The sequence below is a fragment of the Haliotis rufescens genome, unplaced genomic scaffold (genome assembly GCF_023055435.1).
Source record: "Haliotis rufescens isolate VD_foot unplaced genomic scaffold, xgHalRufe1.0.p SCAF_4, whole genome shotgun sequence".
Taxonomy (NCBI): Eukaryota; Metazoa; Mollusca; class Gastropoda; order Lepetellida; family Haliotidae; genus Haliotis; species Haliotis rufescens.
This window is the reverse complement of record NW_025964112.1, coordinates 38,503,555-38,528,313: the sequence shown is the minus strand read 5'-3', so window position 1 is coordinate 38,528,313 and position 24,759 is coordinate 38,503,555. Positions and strand designations below refer to the sequence as shown.

Below are 24,759 nucleotides of genomic sequence, written 5' to 3'. Positions count from 1 at the left end.
TGGCGATGAAAATCTCTTTTTGCTAAAAATAAAACAAAGGCTGAGTGATATGTATTCTCAAGAGTGGCATGACTCTATTTCTTCATCAAAATATCTGTCACATTATGCAAATTTGAAATCACTTTTACAGCCAGAATTTTACATCAGTAATCTCACGAATAAATCACTCAGGAGAGTATATTGTTAATTCAGAATATCGTTACACGGTTTTAAGATTAACATGCTACGAAAGTCAAAACATACAAATGCAGACTTGAGTTTATATCTATGTACCCACTGTACAGGGAGGCAATTAGAGGATGAATTTCATGTTTTGTTTATATGTTCAAAATATTCTTCTGTCAGAAACCACTATTTGCCTTGGTTATCCAATGTTCATCATGATAATCACAGTTTATGTAATCTACTCAACTCCCAAAATATCAACATTGTAAAGGCTTTGGCCTTATACTCAAATCATGTATTTAATGTGAAATAAGACTACTTGTATTTATTTTCCTGACATCACGTGACGCAGCAATTATTGTAATTGTAATTGTACTCTGGGCCACATGGCCCAAAATACTGAATAAAGAATCTTGAATCTTGAATCTTGATTTTATTTGTAGTTGCTGATGTCTTGTTGAATTCTGCAGGAATATTTGGACATCGGTTTGAGATCTCATATAGTTGTTGGAGACTTCATGGCTAAAACAATCTCAGAAGAAAATAGACCTAAAATGAAAATCTTGGACGTCGGTGCTGGCACAGGACTTCTTGGGAATGAGGTAAACCTGTTACATGTTAGCTATAATGACTTATCTGGGGATAAGAAACATTAACATGGTAAGTGAGTTTATGTTTTGTAACAATTACACTTTAGCAGTTTTCAATTTTACTATGTCCCGATGAAATAGAACTATTAGCACAGTAACCATGTCCTCGATATGCAGAGTAAGTATGCAGGCAATATCCAGATAAATATCACCATAATGTCATTCATTACCTACACTATCGATTGGTAGCTTTAAAGTTTGTATTTGTTTACTATTGTTAATTTTCCTCTTTCATCATAATATGCTTAAGAATGCATTTATGAAGACAGGAAACTTAATTAGCTTTCAATGAAGCATTTTAATACAGAAACGTTAATGAAGCATTGTTGCATGATATAGACAATGGTATTGCTCCAAAGGTCAATCATGTTGATGCTGCAACTTCTAAATGCCACTTCAAAGATTGTTGCAGAATTTTACTTTCTAAATCTTAATATTTGAAAATGGACATTCACTGATTATTTTCCAAAAAGTTGCCATTGAAAATTTGGTTAAATTCCCTTTTTCTTCTTAATATGTTTAATAGTGCATGTTTTGCACGTTATTGAATTGATGAAAGACAGGATTGACTACTCATTTCAAATTCTTTTTTCTTCTTAGCTATTCTCTTAATATTCTTCAGTCCACTGTATCTGAGCAACTGCACCTGATTTTTCCCAGCTAAGGAATCGTGGGTTCTCACACATCGATGCTTTGGATCCAGCAGAGAAGATGCTGAATGTCGCAAACCGCCGTGGCATCTACCAAAGACTTATCTGTGCCTTCATGAACAAGAATAGGAACGATACCATAGACACGGGTGAGAAACAAATTCACACATTTTCGATCTGCGTGGTTTGTGTTAATATGGGATAATGGCTGTGATGTGTCGACATCACAAATATCATAACTAACCGAATAGAATATGCTTTGGAATGTTCACATGACGATTTCTAAAAAATTGTTATGTTAAATTTGAAATGTGCTCAAAAACTAATTTGTTATAATATACCATAATTGCCCTGAATATTTTTCAAGATCCATCAGCACCAGAGCCGTTCTCGTTCTCGAGGGTTCAACCTATGTAGTAAACGCCTAACACCGACATATATATGTCGGTAATGATAAACAATCAGTTTTGAGACTATGAAGTGGGTGCTGTGACCCTACAGGTTCCTGCCACTACAGTGAGGGTAGTGACTTTACAACCCATGCACATCTCTCATGTTTCACACCAGCATAAAGGAAGGGTGTCCTATGGCCATTTAGTTTACAGTCACATAGTTCACTGGGAACAAATCCCTATCCATTACCTTTTCACTCACTCACTCACTCACTCACTCACTCTCTCGACCCGTGGAGATGAGTGCAGCATTAAATAAGAAGCAAAAAAACACACACTCTCAACCAACTGCAATAGAGACATAACTGTTTACAAATCACCCAAGATAAACAGGGTTTCCCTATTATTTTCAATATGGTGCTCATTACCTACTTACTCATCAACACGTAGATGAGAGTACAGTGAAAATATTTCTTTGTATATAACATTTCATTTTCTTAAATATTGTTCTGTTATCTTTTTAGATTACTATGACCACATTGTGGCATCAGCAGCTTTTAATGAAGGTCTGGTTCCCTGTGACGCCTTCAAGGAAATGATTCGGATTCTTAAACCAGGTCAGAAACCTGTTTGAAATTGACGTTACGCGCGTTGATTAAAGTCTGTGTGTTTCTACCATATGAATTTCATATGTAACACTGGTTGTAATCGTCGGTAGACCATATCGCTTTATACTGATGATCTGTAGAAATACCATGAGGCACAATATATGCTGTTTTTCTGCAGTGTGTTCTTGAACAAATATCAATTCCTAATCAATGCATCCTTGCCTTTCAATCGTGACGAGTAAACATTTTATTTACTTTCCATTCATTTCGGAACTGGTCTTCAGCAAACCATGCTCGTCGTCAGTGGCATGTCATTATCTCACAGAAGCGTAGATCGTTGCTCATGATGTCAATCACAGGATTGTGTGTTACAGACCCCGTTATTTACTGCCAACCGTCATATAGCTGAAATAATGCTGAGAGAGGCGTTAAACAACAAACGAAAAAAAAAACATTCACCAACTTAATTACTCAAAATATTGCTATTCACCAGGTGGTCGAATCACTTTCACGGTTCCAACCAAGTTCATCAACAACTCCGACGCGTTACGGGACCGGTTACTTCCCCTTATCGATCAGCTGGCACAAGAGGGCGTATGGGAGGTCACCTCCCTTGCACTGGCAGATGGAGAACTTTCTTATACACATGGTCCGGGGACTTTGTTTAGTTTGAAAGTTCTGGTGTCAGAACAAAAATAATTAAGTTCTAGGAAAGTACATTCCTTATTACATACTTGTTTTCACTAGCCTAAAGTTGTCAGTGTCTATAAAAACAATGCTCAATCTTTAAATATACAGAGTCAAATTAAAAACTTCACATTTTTAAAAGTAATCCCATATATGATATACAACGGACAAATGTATCAGAGAAGGTAATTTTTAATCATTATTGTCCAAAGAAGGATTTTAATTAACGGTGGTAACCATAATTTGTTCTAAGCACCTACGGTATTCGGTAATAACATCAACAGTTTAAATCATAAGTACCAAGCACGAGAATCAGATGGCACACAAGTTCAGTAGCGTGTATTGCCACCATGTGCGTTGACAACAGCCACACAACGCCTCCGCATGGACCTTGTGATGCTTGTGAACACATGATTGGGAAGACGACGCCATTGTTGCTGCAAAATGGTGCCAATATCTTGCAAATTCTGTGGTTGGTTCTGGAGAGTGCGCAGACTTCTGCCAAGAGCACCCCAGACGTGTTCGATGGGATTGAGGTCGGGAGACCTTGACGGCCAGTCCATGACGTTGACTCCCGCATTCTGAGGGAAATTCCTTGTCAAAATTGCTGTGTGGGGTCTGGCATTGTCGTGTTGGAAGATCAAACCGGGTCCATGTGCTGCCATAAAAGGCAGAAGTTCTGGTGCCAGAACCTGGTCGCGGTAAGCAGCAGCGTTGAGGTTGCCACGGATGACAAGAAGCCTGGAACGTGCATTGCCACAGAAAGCACAGACCCTCGCCCTACCATCAGCAAATCGAAGATTAAATCGGGATTCATCACTGAAGACGACTTGATTCCAATTCCTCTGAGTCCATCATAAGTGTCGCTGTGCCCACAATTGATGTTGACATCTGTGTAATTGAGTCAGAATCGGCTCGCAGTATGGCCGTCGTGCTTGAAGGTGAGCAGTTCTCAGACGGTTTCGAACAGTTTGCGCACTACCCCTAAACAGTTCATTTCTGGTTGATGTAGACGTCAAAATCGGTTACGGAGGTGACGTATGACAATCTGACGATCCTCTGCATGTGACGACACACGTGGTCGACCTGGCCGAGGGCGATCAGCGGTGGTACCCGTTTGCTGTAGACGCGTCTGTAAATCATAAACAGTCCGTCGACTACAACCCATCGTTCTTGCAACTTCAGCTACGGACGTTCCCGTCTGCAACGTGCCGATGGCACGTTCACGTTGCACATTTGAAAGGCGTGGCATGACAAATGGCCGTAAAGACTATAGTTTTCTTGTGTTTTTCTTTTTTTGTTAATGTCTGCTAACAAGTATGGCTGAAAACACGTGCGGTATTATGGCCACGTGACCAGTTGCACGTGAAAAACCACTTTTGCCACTATAGTGCTGTGCACATGATTTTGATCGATTCACCTGCACAAAAACGGGTGTTATCTGAAGACAATACGTGGCCGTTACTGTTTAAATACACAATAAGGGCCCACAATGATAACTGGTCAAAATGTTAAAATTTTAGGATTGTGAAGTTTTTAATTTGGTTCAGTATATATATTAAATACTTATGACACAATTCCAAAAGTAGAAGTGTAATTACACATTTAAAGCCAACACCAAACTGCTGCACGATTTTTTTTTTTATTTCAACTTTTGGACCTTACATCACTGGCAACTATTTCGGGAATACATCGGACGCACCGACTTAAAGAAAGTTTCTGATTGGCCTAATATTGATTTTCGTCGCACTGACCAGGACATTATTTTTTCTGATACATTTCATTTTTAAACTAAAGCTTAACAACTTCAAATATGTTTCTTCCATCAAGATACCCTCAAAATCGAAATAAATTAAGCATATAATCGTCATCACATGAATGAATTAATTTCGACAATGCGTTCAAATGACGTCTCCTTGCTTTGGACGTCTTCACAAACAATGAAAACAATGGGAAAATTGTTTTTATGCTTAGTGAGAATTACTGTAACCAATTTTTACTTATATCCGTGATCCTATGGGTAATGTTGATGTTTTCCACACCATGACTTACCCATGTCGAATGTATTTCACCTATTATAGATGTATCTACAGTTTATAGATTGTTCAGATCATTCAGACAATATTTCTTACATCTTTCATGTTTTCTAATGGAAATACATTATTCGGTTAGTGGTGGTGATTTCGAATTATTTTAGTATATTTCTTTTAATGACCATAATTTTTCATTTTACTTAACTAATTCCCATTGCGTGGTTCTGAAGTGTTCCAGATAAACGAAACGTGGTGGGGCGATTCAAAGATTTGGCAAATTTGGAGTATAACAATGTGTGTGATATGTTCGGTGTTTGTAAAATTCCGGTGCTAAATCAGAATAAGACTTTACAGTACCATTATTGTTTAATGATCATATAATGAGTTAATATCGTGATATAATTGTTGTACCTTAGTAAACTTAGGCTTGGATGAAAATATGTATGGCTATAAGTATGACTAATCCCACATCTAGATTTGCAGCTATGAAAAGAGTCTTCACTATTCCTTTCAATGTACAGATTATATTGTTATAAGATCAATTTGTTATATCTATGTTTTGAAATAAATACTGTATTATTTTAATATACGAATTGATCAAATGAGTTTAAGTCAAGAATAATTGAATCTGTACCAGAATATTTCCAGAATATTAAGAATATATATTATACATTCAGCAAGGTGTCTGTTGTATTTGTCATGCTGTACATGTCATGTGTCATAATGTGTTGTTCCATAATTAATACAATGAAATATTTTCTGACGGAGAAGTCTTAACAAGGGCAGTGTACCCTGTTGATCAATCCAACATTGTACCAGCATATGCTTCTTCCCATTACGCTGCTCCCTCTAATAATCTAAACACTCAAAATACAAAACATCAACATGAATCTGCGTCGCCCTCCTTTTCTAAAACGACATCTGTAGTAGTCCATGGTCAGAAAGGATGTCCTTGAATCCTCCCCTATGACGCAGGTACATGCAACATCACTATTGCCCATTGTTCAAAGAAGTATATTTACTTCCCTCTATTTCAGTAAAGAAATCGCTATATGGCTGAAATATTGCCGATGCGATGAAAAACTAAACTCACTCACCCAGTAAAGAAGGTCTGGGTCAGGTAATGTAAATCCTCTAGATTAACCTTCCCGGCTGCTGAGATAGCTTTACTCCCCTCCATGTCAAGGGGTATTGTCTGTATGGGGTAATATAATTATCCCAGACTAACCTTCTTGAATTCTTGACAAGTCTGGATTTCCACCTGGAACGTTTATATATATATATACGTTCAAATAAGCTATTATAATTGAATTTAATGCACAATTGTTTTGCTCATCATGAATGTGTTCATTCTATACTTGGTATCTATGAGGAGACATCCATTATCACTGTACTTGTCCATGCGCTTCATTGTCTCATCCCAAAGCGAATAGTATCAGATCTACCTGAAAAGACAATAAGGCAACATTAACTAAGCTGTATCTGTTGACGTCGCACGTGGATATATTTGGCAGAAACAATGATGAATAAGTTAAAATATGATAACTATAAGAGGTAAGTAGGATGACATTACAGTTACTTCTTTGATAGGCATTCAGAAGTTGGAGTACTAAATAAGGATAAGATTTATGGATGAACAACAATGTTACAATTAAGAGTGGCGTTTTGGTGTAGGTTCTGGCACCGTTATCAAGCAAGTGTTATACAGAGTATGGTTTATATATATATATATATATATATATATATATATATATATATATATATATATATATATATATATATATATATATATATATATATATATATATGTTGGAGGCAATGTTGATACAGTAGTGTAGATATCAGATGTAGTTATACTGAATTGGAGAAGACTGTTATGTACACAAAAGGGTAGTCAAGACATTACTGGCCAAGTCATTAACATAAACAAAAGAGTGAAGCCAGTAATATAAAAAACAGGATAATGACTGATTGGGGTCTTTGATGAGTTGATGGTAACCCGGGGGTATGTAATAGCCTTGGTCACGGTTGATCGAAGGTTGGATTATTTTGATGTTTATGGCCTCTTCTAGTTTTCTGATTTTGAAGTCTTTGAGGTTGGTGGTGAGGGGTTTGACTTTATCCCACTGAATGCTGTGGCTTAGGTTGTCCCTGGATGGTGGTTTCCCTGTGGCTTTTATTGTGTTCTAAATGGTGTGACTTCTTTTTACAATGACAGTACACAATAAAGTGCTTGTACATGATTCAATGGCAACATACAATATGATGACAGTGGTCAGTATCAAATACAATAATACAGTGATGATAGCAAAAGTCATCGATAACAATATATTTACCCAGCGGCGACAGTGGTCAAGCTTCTGAGAAAGGCCAAGGCAGGGGATTCGGGGTGATGAATGATCTTCACGCGAAAGCTGGTCTTGATGCAATGAAATGCGTGAGTGATACGAGAGGCACGCTCTTGTCCCCTCTATAACACTCTAGCACTTTCCACGATATTCCTGAAGTATACACATCACACTGTTATCTAAATATAGTAACTTTCTCAAAACTATTACATTAAACAGTACTACATACCTGACAACTAATCACTGTATAAATACAATGCAATGAGCTTCTATCGAATCTCAACAGAAACAATGTAATACAGTTACAATAACTGTTTAACAATGAAATACACTGCTATATAACACTCTCCCCCTAAGGATAAAGAAAGTTTGAACATAATGGGAACTTTCTTTGCTAATGAAAGTACAAAAAAAGTGAGTGAGTGTTTGAACTGACATGCTTACAAATACATCGAATGATGTGGAACTTACATACCCTCTTAGGGGGGACAAAACGTTAACGCTACTCTACTTCAACCACCCTCGAGGGAACAACCACTAGCAATCTAAGTTATGAATTCGCACAACCAATTTATAAAATAATACATCAAGTACATCAACATTTATGAACAAGTTCTATTTCTCTTAAAAAGAATAATATTAAATGAGAATTAACATTACTGAAAAGATCCTTGACTGTTTTTACACTGAAATATTTATCCCTGTGATGGGAAATGTAGATGTGATCTGAAAACACAGGTTGATATATCTAATATATTTCCATTTACAAGGATTGTAATTCATACCACTGCCGATAATACAAGAAACTGCCAAATAAGAATAGTAGTAATTATTTTTTATTACTGTAAAACAATAATACCTGTATAAATGTTTATACAATGTACATAGACACCATAAAATAATTTTCCCTTATTATTCTGGTGTTTCCATCGTGTATTGACCACGCGCAACTTTGACCTACTTCGGAAGCTGCATTTGCCACACGCTGACGTTGGTTTATGCAGATTTTACATTTTTACACAGAAATGTGATATATAGTATGCGAAACAATAACGCGTATATTTATACACATTACTTAACCTCCATAACAGTGTTCTCCAAATAAGAACCGTAGCAATATTTCATAACGTTATTAAATGATGTTAATATGTTTTCATTTTTTTCTGCTGCATTTGCATTGGATATAAATTTTACTTCATTAAAAAGAAGTATGATATCATAGGTGCATATGTTAATGTTTATGTTAATTATATGGATGTTTCACATTTTGGAATACTATGTGGTAAATAGTCTGCATCCTATCCCGATCTTAACGACGGGGGTTTAAAAACATACAAAATTGTTCATTTTACATAACGGGTTTTTTTCATTCAAGGTATTATCGCAACTTACTTAAGATGGAAAACGCAACGTAAAACTAAATGTACATCATATATTTCTTAACGGCATATTGGTACCACAAACATATTAATGTACCCTTCATTAGAAACGAAACATACATGCTAACAAAACGTATGCCTATGTTACAAAGATAATGGTAATCTTATTATTCTTGGTGTTTCAGAGTCTTGAATACTGTACGGTCGATTCAAATCCCCGATCATACCTAAGTTCCAGAGATCTCAAAGGCATCTGATTTTACCCAATTGAATTTGAGCAGTACATAGGTAAATAGAGCATATTTATATGTAGCTCTTATCGTAAATCCGATATACATGCCTTGACTATGTACGTTTAGTAGTTTGCATTGGTGTATGATAATTATATGTATGAAATAATGTCATTTGAACTTACATAATACATTTTGCAGCTCATGGATTTCCCTCAACTAAATCAACTTGGCTTAAATGCCTTTATAGCCTCGCCATCATCAGATAAGCTTGAGCGCCTCACTCCAGCAACACTAACTAACTAACTAATAATAGAGTAAGACTGCTTGAAGCCAAATTGGGGGTACATTTATACTTGGCTCACGATTTTATCAGGTGGGAAGTAGGTGCCTGAACAACCTGACCATCATACCATACCAAAACATAAAACCTCGGAGTTCCAAAATACATGGGTTTAAACAATATAATAAAAGTGTCAAAGACGAGTTGACTAAATCAAGAACTCAATGCAACTTAGTAACATTCCTGTAGGGATTGTTAGTCTATCCAGAGTAAGATGCAGGTCATAATGTGCACCAATAACCCAACCATAAGGCAAAAATAAATAATGTTGAAAAACAGGTCAAGGTGATTTTAAATGGAATCAGGTAAGTATTTACCCAAAGAGAATTATGAAACTAAAACAAAAGAACAGTTGATGCGTTGAAAAAGAAATTGATGACGTCAATGTAATTTCCGGTAAAGGTCCATCTATATTTGCTAACCTTAAAAAATATCATGTCAGACCGCGCAGCCAAAGAGAAAACATTCAATGGCCTATTGAGTTTGATTATTTGTCTCAGGAGGAACAACAAGATATGGGCCACATCGACAACTATATTTCCAGAATGCTTCTTCTAGTAAACATAGCAGATCAATGCGCAAACACACTACATGTGTTGGAATGAAAAGAAAAAGATACTGAAGATTCAACATAATCGGTCACAGACTGGGTCCGCATTGCATGCAAAGCTTTTTAAAGAGGATGAGAAAAGCCGTTGCAAGGATAGTGCAACAATCTTTCTTACTTCTAGAGGTGGGAACACGAATTTTACAAACTTTAATTGCAACCGCTTTAACAACATCTTTCACAACATAGCTGAAGTCTACATGACTTTTATATTCATGTTTTGAGTCCAGAATCAAGGAACCGTCTTTTGATATCAGTTTCATCACCATTACTATCAGAGCTCTGCATATCCAGATGTCGTGCCCTTGGTCTCTTGGATAAGTTGCCGACGAAACCACTTTGGCGTATTCTTGGGGCCAAGGACAGGACAATCCAAGATATGAATATTGTGATATTATTATGACACACTCATTGATCGGCTCAAATCCCTGGACATCGCAAGCTTTAACCCAAGGAAAGCCCGGATTCTGTGCTTGAAGTACTTGCAACGTCATGTCATAATGACGTCACCACCCACCTCATCTTGGAGTATATCATCTCAGTCATCATAGTTCTTCTACAGCGCCTTCTGGTAGATAAGCTCCCCAATGGCATTCATTGGAATAAAACTTCACAATCACACCCACATTGCAGTTCATCTAAAACCTCCCTCAATCTGTATTTGGTGACTTGGATCACATAAACCATAACAAACCATCTTCTCTCTTACACTCAGGAATCACACATTATGTTCATTTTTAACAGGCTTAATGAGTGAATAGGCAGTCACTCTATCACATGATTCTCAACAGTATGTCCTCAACCATGCCTCAAAACTTGCAAAACATCTCTCAATATATACTTCGCTAATAACTTATTCAGCAACATAAGGAAGTTCTCGTAAAAATAAAAGACAGCAGACTAAACATGATGCCAACCTAGAATCAATTATGATACATAGACTGTGGCAGTCGCACAATGAATTGGACAACCGTTTGCATGAATATGAAAGAAGGAGCGTTTGGGGGCAGTGAAGTGTCATATTCGGTTCAGAAATAAACTTCTAAAACAAAAACCCGATAACCTCCTCTCTTGCAGTTTTTTGACAATAAAACAAAAAACATTTGACCTCTCAACTCTTACTAACATTCCAACATTTTTAATATCTCTGAAAGCTTCTAACAACAATGGTGATGGTTCCTCAAGGAGTATTTGGTGGGAGAGAGGGTAAATCGTGTATGGGATGTTGAGTGTAATTTACAAAGGTTTCCGGGGATGGTTATTTCACTAGCACCGATGCATTTAAAATGGCACAATATCATGTATGATAATGAACCAGAGAAAGTGTACACGTTCACATTATTTGATAATCTGGAGAAATGCGAGCTGCATATTTTGCCCTGCGTAATTGCAATGATAATTTATTGTTTATTGCTGGGCTATGAAAATTGAAAAGAAGATATATTGTGTTGGTATATGTCTTAATTTATCTTATACGGATCATGACGTTATACATGTGATTTTGTACCTAGTGTCTCGTAGGCCATACCTGGTATAATAAACATTGTTCTCTCATTCTCTCTCTATATATATATATATATAATCTGGGGCGGTCGGGAAGCGTCGTGGTTAAAGCGTTCGCTCGTCACGTTCGATTCCCGACATGGGTACAATGTGTGACGCCCATTTCTGGTGTCCCCCGCCGGGATATTGCTGGAATATTGCTAAAAGCAGCGTGAAACAACACTCACTCACTCACTATATATTCTTTGGTAGTAGTGGCCAATATGTGTTGATGGCTAGACAAGGGTGAGAAGCCGTAGTAGCGGGAGCATATTATTTTACTAGCAGACGAAGTCAGCATAGCGAGCGAATGAATTCCACCTACTGTATAGCAGGCTGGAATTTGGTTACCGGGTTTCCCCCTGTGTAATTGGAAAGGCGACTAATTGGATCGGGTGGTCAGGCTCGCTGACTTAGTTTATGCATGTCATCGATCCCAATTGTGTAGATCGATGCTCATGAATTTAATAACTGGATTGTTTGGTCCAGGCTCGATTATTTACAGACCATAGTCATATAGCTGGAATATTGCTGAGTCCGGCGTAAAACAACAACCAACTGTGTAATTAGACAACCAGCAGCCGTGTGATTGAGAGCTTCTCGCCAACTAAAACGGGCCACCTCGATAGAATTGCCGGCCATCCACACAGCACGATATTAGGTATTAGAACATAGCGGAAAGCGAGAAAATAGCAAAAGTTATAGGAACGCCTGTGCTCACTTATTGCTGTTAATTTAGCAGTATTTAACTAAGTTAGCAGTTAATGCATTGGAAATGTTCTGCATAAAGGAGTTCATCGCACGTAATACTCCGAACCACATCCTGGCGTACGCTGATCCCATATAGTTCGCTAATTCTATTTGCCAGTCTTCTGTTGAACTCTTTACGAGAAAGTTCAAGTTTTCTAATGTTCACAGCTGGCGGCCACGCAACACATGGCAACATGAACGACCACACCAACCTGATGTTCGGCAGACGAAGCGTCGGTCGTTTGGCACATGTCGTTTGAACCTAGACGAATAAAGAGCCATTTTGGAGTGGCGTTTGTTAGAGTGTACTGTAAACTTTATTTAAAAGAAAGATTTTATGGAAGCTTCACAATTTTATGGTACAGGTTATTGTGGAGGAGTTGCTTTCTTTGAGTTGTATGTCTGTACCATCTACCATAATGCTTAATTATACTTTAGTCAAAACCATTCATTGCAGTAGTTGTGGCAGCACCTATACTGAAGGAATGCCAGGTGCAGTGTGTAACGCCATAGCTGACATGAGATAGCGACTTGTTGAGAAGCGCCTGACATTGATAGCGCGTTAATGAAGAGCCATCAAAATGGACAAACAGCTGCTAAGTTGTGCATGTTCTGGACGTGAGATACCTAGCGAGCGCGCTAACCAGACAAAGCTCTGATTCAATAGGAGAAAAGTAAAGCACTATTCCACTACGGGTCAGTTTTCGAAATTTTCATGTGCATTGTTAATCCCAGACCTGAAAGTGAAACATCGTTAATTTGCAGCGAAGCTTTTGATTCAAAAAGATTACCCTAAAGGAACACAATAAAGGCTAAGGTAAATGCTGATTTAAACACCAGAGCTTCATGAGAAGTGCCGCAAATAACGGGCAAAGCATTGACGATTTGCTGAAGAATGGGAAAAGTGGTGGGCTTTGGTATATGCCGTTTAACTTTAATCAGGTGCATGCCGATGATGGCTTTTCTATCCAAGAAAGGTTTGCAATGGTTGATAAAGTTATTAAGCCTATGGCAGGTGGATATGGCTGAAATGTAGGCACTTACAGTACGAGGTGATTTACCTTGAATTGACATGTAGCCTATAAACTGCAGAAGCTGGAGTGGAATATGATGTTATGCTGCAAGGAGAGTACGACTAAATACCTAACTAGTGACATGACATTATTGTTTTGGGATGATTGCCTGTTGATTATGTGGATGACTGCTTTGTTGTCACATGTGAACACTAGCTTTTTGTTGCTCAAACATTTTGCCCACAATGAGCCGAGGTTGTGTTTATAAGAGTGAGTGAGTTAAAGTATTTAGTCACATCGTCAATATTTCAGCCATATGGAGACTATCAAGGGTTAATCATAATGAGTACATTGAACCTTATATATAAAAAAAACTGCCAACGAAGGACAGTAAAATGACTAGACTTATCACAGTAAAAGATATAAAACTAGTATGGAATCACAAAAAGACAGCACTATACAGAACAATACAAGATAAAAACGGGCTATAAATCGCCAGCCACCGAGGGTAGATCACCACACTGGGGACCATGGGGACTTACAATACCTTTGCTACCTGCATGGACCCCAGCATGATATACATCATTCCTTCAGTAGGTGGCGATTGTACGCAATGCAAGCCACAATTAAAAGTACAAATATTCTACGTTAAAAGTAGTAGTATGCAGAAATATTCCTTAAAATATATGGACTTACGATATCCTCTTAGGGGAACAATAATTTGGGGAACCCCCTTTGAGGATACAGCCTGTAACAAACTCATTCAGCCATTTATTTTATTCAAAATCTATTATCGAAATGTATTATACAATTCTATTTTATTTTTTTTTAAAACACATATATAAATGAGAATTAATATTATTAAAAAGGTCCTTGAGGGATGATGATTTGAAATATTTATCCCTTGTGATGGCAATATCAGTACAGTCATGCTTGACCGTGATTCTCTCATCACAAGGGATACACAACGGATCGAGGATCCTCACCTTGCAATAAATGTTTGTGTATATCTACTATGGCCAATACGACTTCGTCGCAAAATGACCTCTTCAAATCTGGATTGACAACCCAGGTGTAACCGATATTTGGTTTAATTTCATGTCATCTACTTATACCTTCTTGGGTGTCCCACTTCTTCTGCATTAGATCTCGTATTATGATCCAGTGCTGCTTTAGCAGCAGCAGCAGCAGCCATTGTGTTACCAATGATTCCAACATGACTGGGTAACCAACAAAAAGCGATATCGTATTGGCCAGTAGCACGTTTATGATATGATTCAATAATTTCAATTAAAAGTAGATGCTTACATGATATATTTTTAATAGCCTGAAGACACGAGAGAGAGAGAGAGAGTCGAAAATAATATAAATTGATTTTGCTTAGTTTGTTTACCAATATATTTTAGAGCTGTTACGATGGCATGGTATTCGGCTGTAAAAATGGAACTATTACCTGGTAGTCTTGTTGACATAATCCTGGATCCAAAGACGGTGGTGCTGGCAACCGCGTCACCATGCTGGGATCGAATATACATTTGAAAGTGTTACATGTGTTGTGCAACCGATTATATTCTTGTTGGTAGATTAGTTGGTTTGTCTCCGATTTCCTAAGTTTAGTTAATGACAGGTCAACCTCTGGCTGCACCATCTGCCATGGGGAAGAAGACAAAAGCTGAGTTAGAGCTATAATTTTAAGATTGATTTTGGCAGAAGAAATGGTAGGTTTGATTCGTAGACCAATTGGAGGAATAAGGGATGACTTCTTATAGAGAGGACTTAAACCCCAATCATATGCATGATTAATTGGATAAGAATAGAGCTTTGTGAGATATTGTAATGAGAGTTTTATCCGACGTTGTTTTAGTGAGGGCTCGTCCACTTTTAGACGTTCAAGGACCTTCAGGCAATATATTTTCAAATATTTTATGTGTGGTAAAAAGGTTAAATGGGGATTAAAAAATAATACCAAAGAACTTGGCCTCTTTTACAACTTTAATCGGAGTGCTGTTTAAAACTAAATCAGGGTCTTTATGAGGTTTGTTTTTTCTACAAAGATGTGTACAATTTGTTTTGGATTTTGAAAATTTAAAACCATTTTCTAACGACCACTTATTTATCTTATTTAGACACAGTTGTAATTCAATAGTATGCATGTTTTTATCCTTATTATAATGATCAGACAGGGTTGAACCCACGCAAACTTGAAATTGTCTATCTGATAATAATTGGGATATAAATTGAGGCAAACGACCTCGCAACCCAAAGTCATATAAGTCTTTTAAAATACCGTGCTTCCATGTAGTGTCATGAGCCTTTCCTAAATCGAAAAAGATAGACACTACATGTCGTTTGTTTATAATGGCATTCTTAACGAATGACACCAAGCGAACTAAATGGTCAATGATACAGCGATTTTTACGAAACCACATTGAATATTGGTTATTTAATCATTTGATTCCAAGTACCATGTTAATCTATCATTGACCATGCATTCCATGGTTTTGCAAACACAGCTGGTCAATGAAATAGGTCGATAATTAGAAGGATCAGTGTGATCACTTCCAGGTTTAGGAACAATTATAGCTTCTCGCCATGAAGAAGGAAATTCTCCTGACGTCCAAATTGTCGCATTCGTTGTACATCCCCTACAACGTTGATAACATATTTTAGTAAAAAAAATTGTTGTTTGTTTAACTCCGCACTCAGCAGTTTTCCAGTTATATGACGGCGGTCTTGGAATAATCGAGCATGGACCGGACAAGCCAGGGGTTGACATCATGAGCATCGACCTACGCAATTGGAATACACTGACACTTATACACTGATCAACAAGCCTGATCAACCTAATAGTCGGTCTTAAGACAAGCATGGATTGCTGAAGACCAATTCTAGCCCGGATCTGCACGGGTCTTTGTATATGACAGTCATTGATTGGCACTGATTACTTCACTTTATGTCACGCCCCAAAGACACCGCGGTTCCTTGGTTTTATCATAAGAAATGACATATTTAATGCCTTCCGTAACTGGAAACAAAAATCAATGTGACGAGCACACCAGCTTTTTTTAGTTCGTTCATAATGCTTTATTTGTTTCCATATTCGTACAAGGGACTTATTTACAGTATTTAAAATATATATTTATCCACAAGGCGACATATGTTAAGAAGCAGCATCTATGCATTCAGAATATGCAGTTCAATAACCACAAGTTGAAAATTGTTGAATAACAGAGCTTCCACATATTCAGAATATACATGTCAATATCCACATATTATTATACATATCAATATTCACAGGTTCATATTTCTTGAGTAACAATACATCGACGGAGGCTGACTAGCATACTATCACGAGCACGGGTATGGTGCAGACAAACTTATAAACATAACCGGGGCGAATCTGGAATCGAACCCAAGATCATAGGTATGTTCAAGAAACGCTACTCAGCACAGGGAATTGCGCCGCCCAAGACGACTGGGCCATCCGTCCCCCCTACTATCTGGATGTAAAGAAACATTAGAAAGAAAGAAAACGTGACGGGTCATTAGAAATATAAACTGTCAATACAAGAGAATAAATAACCAGTTACAGTACAAAGCAATGTATTTTATTTCTTCCCTGGTTGTTGACACAATATTTGAAACCGAAATGTGAACAATGTAATTCACGACTGAGAGGGAACACATTCGTCTCTTTAGACCAGGGTTCAATGCTCAGCATTGTTATGATGCTGGCCAACCAAACATCAAATCAATCGTACTCATATTCCATTCATGTATTTCAAGACCGCACCCATAATGTATTGGTTAGAACTTCTTCCCGGAGAGCGGAAGGTCAGTGGTTCGATCCCCAGGTCGTGTCATACCAAAAGACGTCAAAGGATTGTACTTGTTACCTTGCCTGGAGCTCGGCATTAATGGGCAAAAAACAAGGACTGGTCGCATCGGAGTCAGTATACCGTATCTTGTTGGATAAAACACCTTGAAAAAATTTTGAAACCAATCACAAAAAACTCAAATATTCCTCGTCAGTGCAACCAATATCAAGTGTAGACCAATCAGAAACCTTGCGACCGATGGATTCCCATACAACAAAATTGTCATTGATGCAACGCCCACCATGTGACATGTGACGATGAACCGCTGAGTGGTTTGATGACATTGATCCTAAACACACATACGTGTGACCAATGAAGCGAACTTCATGGTCGAGTCGTAAACAAGATATGAACAAGAAATAATGTATGTTTTAAATATTAAATACTGTTTATATTGACAGAAATACCTTTTGGCCCAACAACAAATATCTAATATGAAATTTTCTTCCCTAGAACTTAAAATGTCTTTTCTGACACCAGAACTTTTAAACTAAACAAAGTCCCTGGGCCATTTAAACTAGAAAGTTCTCCATCTGCAAGTGCAACGGAGGTGACCTCCCACACGCCCTCTTGTGCCAGCTGGTATATAAGGGGAAGTAACCGGTCTCGCAAGTTGTCGGAGTTGTTGATGTACTTGGTTGGAACCGTGAAAATGATTCGACCACCTGGAGAGTATCAATAAATTTGAGTTTAATTGAGTGATTGGTTGATTAATCTTTTGGATACAATTTTATTGTTGAAAAATACTGTTGAAAATTAATGTACATTTGGTTTCAGGTTGCAAAAGAATCATTGGACTTTCGGCTGTTTCAGATAATTAAATAATAATCTTTCTCTGTTTACACAGGTGTCTACATAAAAGCATATTAATGAGTGGATACATTGGTGATATGGTAAATTTATGATTACATCCAAATGTCAAATATTTTCATAGGGCAGAATTTACAAATTATTTCAGTATGCTAGTTCCATTACCCTCCCACACTGAAAACCTGCGAGATTACAAATTAGAGCTTGCAACCTTGATTTTGTTTAAGTTCCGGAATGTATGTATTGTGACGTTCTCACCTGGTTTAACGATCCGGATCATTTCTTGAAAGGCGTCACAAGGTATTAGACCTTCGTTAAAAGCTGCCGATGCCACAATGCTGTCATAGTAATCTAGAACATAACAGTACACTATTAGAGAACATCAAATGTTGTTTTACATAAATACTTCCGCAACACATGAGGATGGAACCCACAACTGAACACTCATATATGTGTTGATATCGTGGGTAGGTAATTAGCATGGAAAATAATAGGGAAACGATGTTTATCTTGAATTGTGTTAATCTTGGCGATTTAACTCGAAACGGTTCAGTCCGCATTATGTTTATCTGCACTACAATGATTATAATTAGCTAGTCAATGAGTAAATTGGGTTTAACGCCTCTTTGAACAGTATTCCAGCGATGTCACGGCGTGCAGCTTGGTGTGTGAGGGAAGCCCGAAGAAATGAAGGTCTCAGACGTTTATCACTTTTGTTAAACCCACATGACAAATCTAGAAATCTAATCAGGGCAAATATTGGATTCGTACTAACGATCATTGGGACACAACTATGCACAGCGAATTGGCCACTCACACTGATTTAAGAAAACTATAAATCAATACGTTATATTATCATGCCAAAAGAAAGCAAAGCTAATTGGACAAGACACCAAGTAAATACACTTTGCAGTATTGGGAGTCATAGACTATGTCTAAAGCAACAAAGTGAGGTGAGGTGAAATTGGGTTTAACGTCGCGTTCAAGATTATTGCACTTATCTAGCGACGTGAACGCAAGTTTGATTCCAAGCCGACTTTTATTACCAGTCCGTATTTTTTGATAATGAAGAGGCCGAGCAGGTACTTTTACACTGCACCATGAAGGCAGTAAAAGCACCAAAGCATCACATAGAATCGGTCCACATGAAAGAGTCTTTCCAAAATTATAACCAACACCACATTTCAGCTTCAATAACAACAAAACCATATAACATAGAAACAGAGGAAGTATACAGAAGAAATGAATCTGAGCATATTTCATTACAATAGAAAATTAATTTTAAAAAATATTAATAAAAACCCGTGAACAGGGAAACGATTTTGTCACTTTTATTTACAAACGTCGAATGCATATTTTTTAAAACTACAATTCGGGTAGCTATGATTTCAATGATCTCAACATATATTGAACACAGACATCATCCAAATTGAAATTAACCACACAGGCTGTTAATGTTTCACACCTGTTTCAATGGTATCGTTCCTGTTCTTTTTCATGAATGCACAGATGAGTTTTTGATAGATGTTGCGACGTCTTGCCACATTCAGCATCTTCTCGGCTGGATCCAAAGCATCGATGTGTGTAAACCCACGATTCTTTAGCTGGAAAATATTAAGGGCAATAGCTCAGATACAGGTTATCTACTTCACACTTCAGTTATCTACTGGACCAACACTTGAGCCTGTTCCAACTTTCATACTTACTATGGTTGAATATCGAGGGCATTTTACTGTGCTAATAGTTCTATTTCATCTGGACATAGTTCATTGAGAAAACTGACAAAGTGTGATTGTAACAAAACAAATGATCACTTCCCATGTTGATCTTTCTTATTACCAGATTAGTCACTATAGCTAACATGGAACAGGTTTACCTCATTTCCAAGAAGTCCTGTGCCAGCAGCAACGTCCAAGATTTTCACTTTTGGTCTATTTTCCTTTGGAATGGTTTTAGCCATGAAGTCTCCGACAACTACATGCGATCTCAAACCGACGTTCAGATATTCCTGCAGAATTCAATAATACCTTAGTCAATAACAGATAATAAACCAGACAGGTGTTAAGTCCCAACATCTCGAGACATGAACTACATGGCATGCAGATTCCCAGTGACAAAAACCATCTACAAGGCACAAGAGGATGACTTCAACTTTCCAACAGTGACTTTTCCCTTTATGTCAAGTAACATTCCAGCGTTCAAACCGTAAGTGTCTACACTTCACAACTTTTGAAGTACAATCGAACATGACCCTTCTGCAAAGATTTCAACTTGCGTTTTTCGACGCTTGTTTAACAGATGCGTCGAAGACCTTGAGTTTTTATAACCCTTGTCTAGGAACTTTTGGCAAGAGTAGTCATACCGTTGGCCCAAAAGTATTCTAAGCAATCTCACAACTTATGTGCAGGTGGCTATTTCGATTACAAATTTCTGTTACCTGTTCGTAGTCCTCAGCAAAGTCGTCGAACATATCCACTATCTGTTGTGGTGTCATGTTCTTTCTGAAGTCAAACTCAAACCTCCCCTCTGTGTGTCGGCCTGCCATCTCCTAGTAAGGAACATAATAGTCATGACTTCACTGGATTGTCTGGCCCAGGCCGCCATCGTAGCAGGAGCATTGCCCGGTGCGGCGTTTGGCAACAAGCACAAACATTTTGCATATATGTGGCGTATGCTACCGGGAGAGCAGATATTTGTTTGAACGAACTTCAATTTTAAAAATATGACTATTGAATCAAGAGCCCTCAAATCCAACATCAACATCAAGCCTCGACTTCCGCCGTTTGAGAATAGACCGCGAAAAATATCTGTTAAATATTTAGCTATTTTGTAAGCTTCATCATAGAGTTGGATTGGGATTAATATATTGTGTAAGTATTTAAAATTGCTTTGTTCTTGAAATGCTAGCCAACTACACTGCAATTATGTAGGTCGCCTGAAATCGTGTCTAACTGTCACATACACAAAGGCTCTCACACACAGAACTAATTTTGATGAAAAACATCGCCTAACGAGTCCTTGGGGAAGAGCTACTGTCCTCCGGTTAAAACAAGTAGAGATTGCTGCAGAGCATCAATAGCTCCCCGCAATATAATGTTATGTGCAGAGGAAATAAGTGTAAGCTATGGGAGGAGAGAATTTGTGTTCAGTACAAATTGGTTGTTATTAATGTACTTATCTTTGGAAAGCAAAATGAAAGAAACAGTGTCTTTAATTGGTCAGCACAAAGAAAACCCAGGCAAGAAAACTGGGCCTGTCAGGCAAAACTTGATATATACCCATTATTAGTACCAATAAAAAAAATCTTATAAAGATAACGCAACAAATGTCATTCTAAAGCATGTTTTTGCAGCAAATATCAATATTTCTGGTCAAAATGTTGGTTGGGTTAAATAAAGCAAACTTTTAAAATAGTGAACACAAAAAAATGTAATGAATCCACTCATTATATACTCAATAGACTTCAGTTCAAATGTAAAAATTCACGCAATCATTAATGGATTCCCATTTATCTAGCAGCAAGTTAGGAACATACAGTTTGGTCACGTTATCTATAAATATTGAGAATTATCTTACATGTTGTAAAAACAAAGGACATAGGTCACTTTTCTCAAAACTTCGTTTAAGTAATCACAAACTAAAAATTGAAAAAATTGTAGATATACAAACAAACAAAAACAACATTTGAACAACGTCTGTGAAACATGTGATGTCTCAGAAGATGAACAACATTACGCATTGTCTTACATAATACAACCAAGAAAGAGAATCACAAATAATCCCCAATCATGATAAAGAATTTAGTACACTCTGTAAAAAGGTGCAGATTCTTAATAAGTTTACCAACAGTTATCCAGAAACAACTTCCAAGATCTGTTAACATATCAACAATTACAAACAAATTCCTTGCACATGTATGTACAACATTACCATAGTTTTGCTCACTTCCCATATTGTTTCCATATCATTATAATACACTTGTTTTACAAATAAAATTGTTATAATGTACCTCTTTGGAATGTTGAATGTTCCTGTGTTTTTTAATTGTCGTTTATTGTGCATGTATTTTGTAGTTTGTGATTGTGTAATATAGCCACTGTTTCTTCATGGAATGTTCCGCAATACATGTCTCATCTAAAACATCTTTGTTGTATAATAGTTTCTTACAGTTGTTTACGGGGGCATGGTTGGCCCAGTCGCCGAAGCCGCTGCAATTCGCTATGCAGAGTTGTGTCCCTTGGGCACGCCAGAAACCTATGACAGTGTGTTTGAATCTCGGTTCGCTCCGATTTTGTTGTCAGCCCAAAACCCTTGCTCGTTGGTTTCACCAAAGTGGTGAACGTCTAAGACCTGCATCACTTCAGACTGACACATCAAGCTGACACGGAATACTATTCAAGACGGCGTTAAACCCAACTACCTCACTCACTCTTGTGTATGGTTCCGTTTGGTTAACTGGCTTTGTGTTGTGATTGCTTCCGGCTTAGATTTGAAATTTGTTTAGAAGAATGTTACTATATTCAACCCAAACATCGTGGAGATATCATGCAACCGTATTATCTTTTTGGAAAATAATTGCAAACTACAGACCAACCTGTCCTATGTATCCAGAAGCAAAGAACATATCCGGGTGTATGATCTCTGCTGGAATTTTTTTTGTTTTTTTGTCAAAGCAATAAACCATGCAGAAACGTAAACGGCCGCATGAAACAGTATGTACCATACATTACATACAGTGAAGTATTAAAAACAATGCTGTGCTCAACTATGCACAGCAAGCGCCATACATGTGATTATGAAGATAACTAATAAAAAATTCTCATATCAAACCCGTTGTTTTACATGTGTTGTTTATTGAACAAAGTCATACTTTATAGAAGCCTGTTATTTAATCGTGTTGAAAAATATGTTGCAAAAGCAGTGTGAAAATTGAGTGCGCGTGACAGGCTTGGCCTAAATTCCTTCCTGGAACGTTTCTCGATGGCTGCCTGAATAACATACGATACATTGCAAAGGTAGTGCGCAATTGAGTTGTTCGGGTAAGGGAGATAATCACTCACTCTCAGTGATACAGCTTGAATAAGGCACGATGTACAGCAATGCAAGGTCAGTGCGTGAATTTATCACTTCTATACTACGCCTATAGCTAAAGGAGATAATCGCTCAATGCGCAATAGTTTATTCTTACAAAATATATACCGGTTAACTTTAGCGAAATGGGATCATTTTTAGCTCTTTTAAAAACAAAATGAACAAATTTCATGGGTTATCAGCATTACGAAAAGTGACTAAGTCTCAGAATAGCAAGAAGATTTTGAAGTATCTCTTATTGCTGGAAAAGATAAACATCAACATTTCACGCACATTTCACATGATTTGTATGTTTCGTTTCGGTAACTGTGTGGCTTGAAATTTCAAAGAAACCAACATGTCGACTTACATGCTACAAATTTAACCTCTCCCGTATACTTCCCCGCCTTAAGGGCGGGGAAGAATGACCTCTGGCTAGTTATGACGAGACGAATCTGAGAATGCACCGTTGAAGTTGAGAACCAGTCATTCATGAACGTTGTAACATGGTCTTTAGGAAGCCAAGCCCCATTTACTGGATTCACTCGTTATTTTAGTGACAGAATGCTGGAAGAAGACAGTATAGTGGCATTATATGGGAATACACTACCGTGTTTATCTGTAACGTCTAGACGAAGCGATGCTTGCGATAAATAGACAGGAAGAACCACGTTCGTTAGCAAAGCACACAGCGTCGTCCTGCACTGAGAGTCAATCCAGCTTTGATGGAGTGTGTATTTAAGCAGATATAAAATGAGTAATGGGATTTCTGTGAAGCTGACTGGCTGTTGAATCACATGACAGCTAAAACACTGGATGAAGTCAAGGCGTGCCAGAGCTGACATACCACAGAGCGGCCGGCTACTCCCAGACTACTTTGTAGAGTAAGTCAGTATGGTTATTACCCTATTTCCAACGTTTACAACATTCAATAAAAATCGTAATGTCATCTCTTAACAAAGATCCTGTGATGTTCGTATGAATATCAGATATATAGAATACTAAACGAGCTCCCGTGTAATACCAATTTTATGAAACGAGTGAATAGTTGTGGTATCTGACGAGCGAAAGCGATTTAGATACCACAACTATTCACAAGTTTCATAAAATTGGTTTTACACGGGAGCGAGTTTAGTATTTTATTTATTACTTGCCATTTATAACGTTTTTAGAATTATACTGTTGAGTATGAATAGGCTGACACCTACACGATCCACGGCATATTCAAATTGAGTTTAACAGAACAATACTTCAAACATGTCAAAAGTTGAAACGTATGAATTTAATACCATCCAACGGTCCACCTTTAAAATTCAGGCGTCCGTTCCACAAAATTATCGTAGGTCTAATCGCAGATCACATACTTTAAACATGGTCGGTGCGCTACAATACGATCGCCTTGTGCCACGGGCCTTGCACAACAAAGTTTACAATCACGTCACAATACCCAATGACGTAAATTGTGGAATTTTGTTGCAAGATCCATCGGCGAAACAATGCCACGTGACGTCAGCCTAGCAACAAGGTTGCTGGGGTCATCGAGTGTGCATAAGCTCCTCTCAGTGATCTATCAACTCCATACGCAATGTCGTTGAATAAGCCAA

At 37.6% G+C, this 24,759-nt stretch overlaps 1 protein-coding gene across 1 annotated transcript; it reads right to left on the bottom strand.

Moving 5' to 3' along the window:
• Positions 1 to 16,471: 16,471 nt before the first annotated feature.
• LOC124134723 (demethylmenaquinone methyltransferase-like) lies at positions 16,472 to 24,025 on the bottom strand. The gene is made up of 6 exons (XM_046499767.2): positions 23,766 to 24,025; positions 20,523 to 20,633; positions 19,962 to 20,093; positions 19,551 to 19,689; positions 18,344 to 18,436; positions 16,472 to 17,940 (listed from the first exon to the last, which is right to left on the bottom strand). Exons 2-6 carry the CDS (start codon positions 20,628 to 20,630, stop codon positions 17,732 to 17,734), a joined length of 681 nt encoding a protein of 226 aa, XP_046355723.1. The 5' UTR covers positions 20,631 to 20,633; positions 23,766 to 24,025; the 3' UTR covers positions 16,472 to 17,731.
• Positions 24,026 to 24,759: the final 734 nt, after the last annotated feature.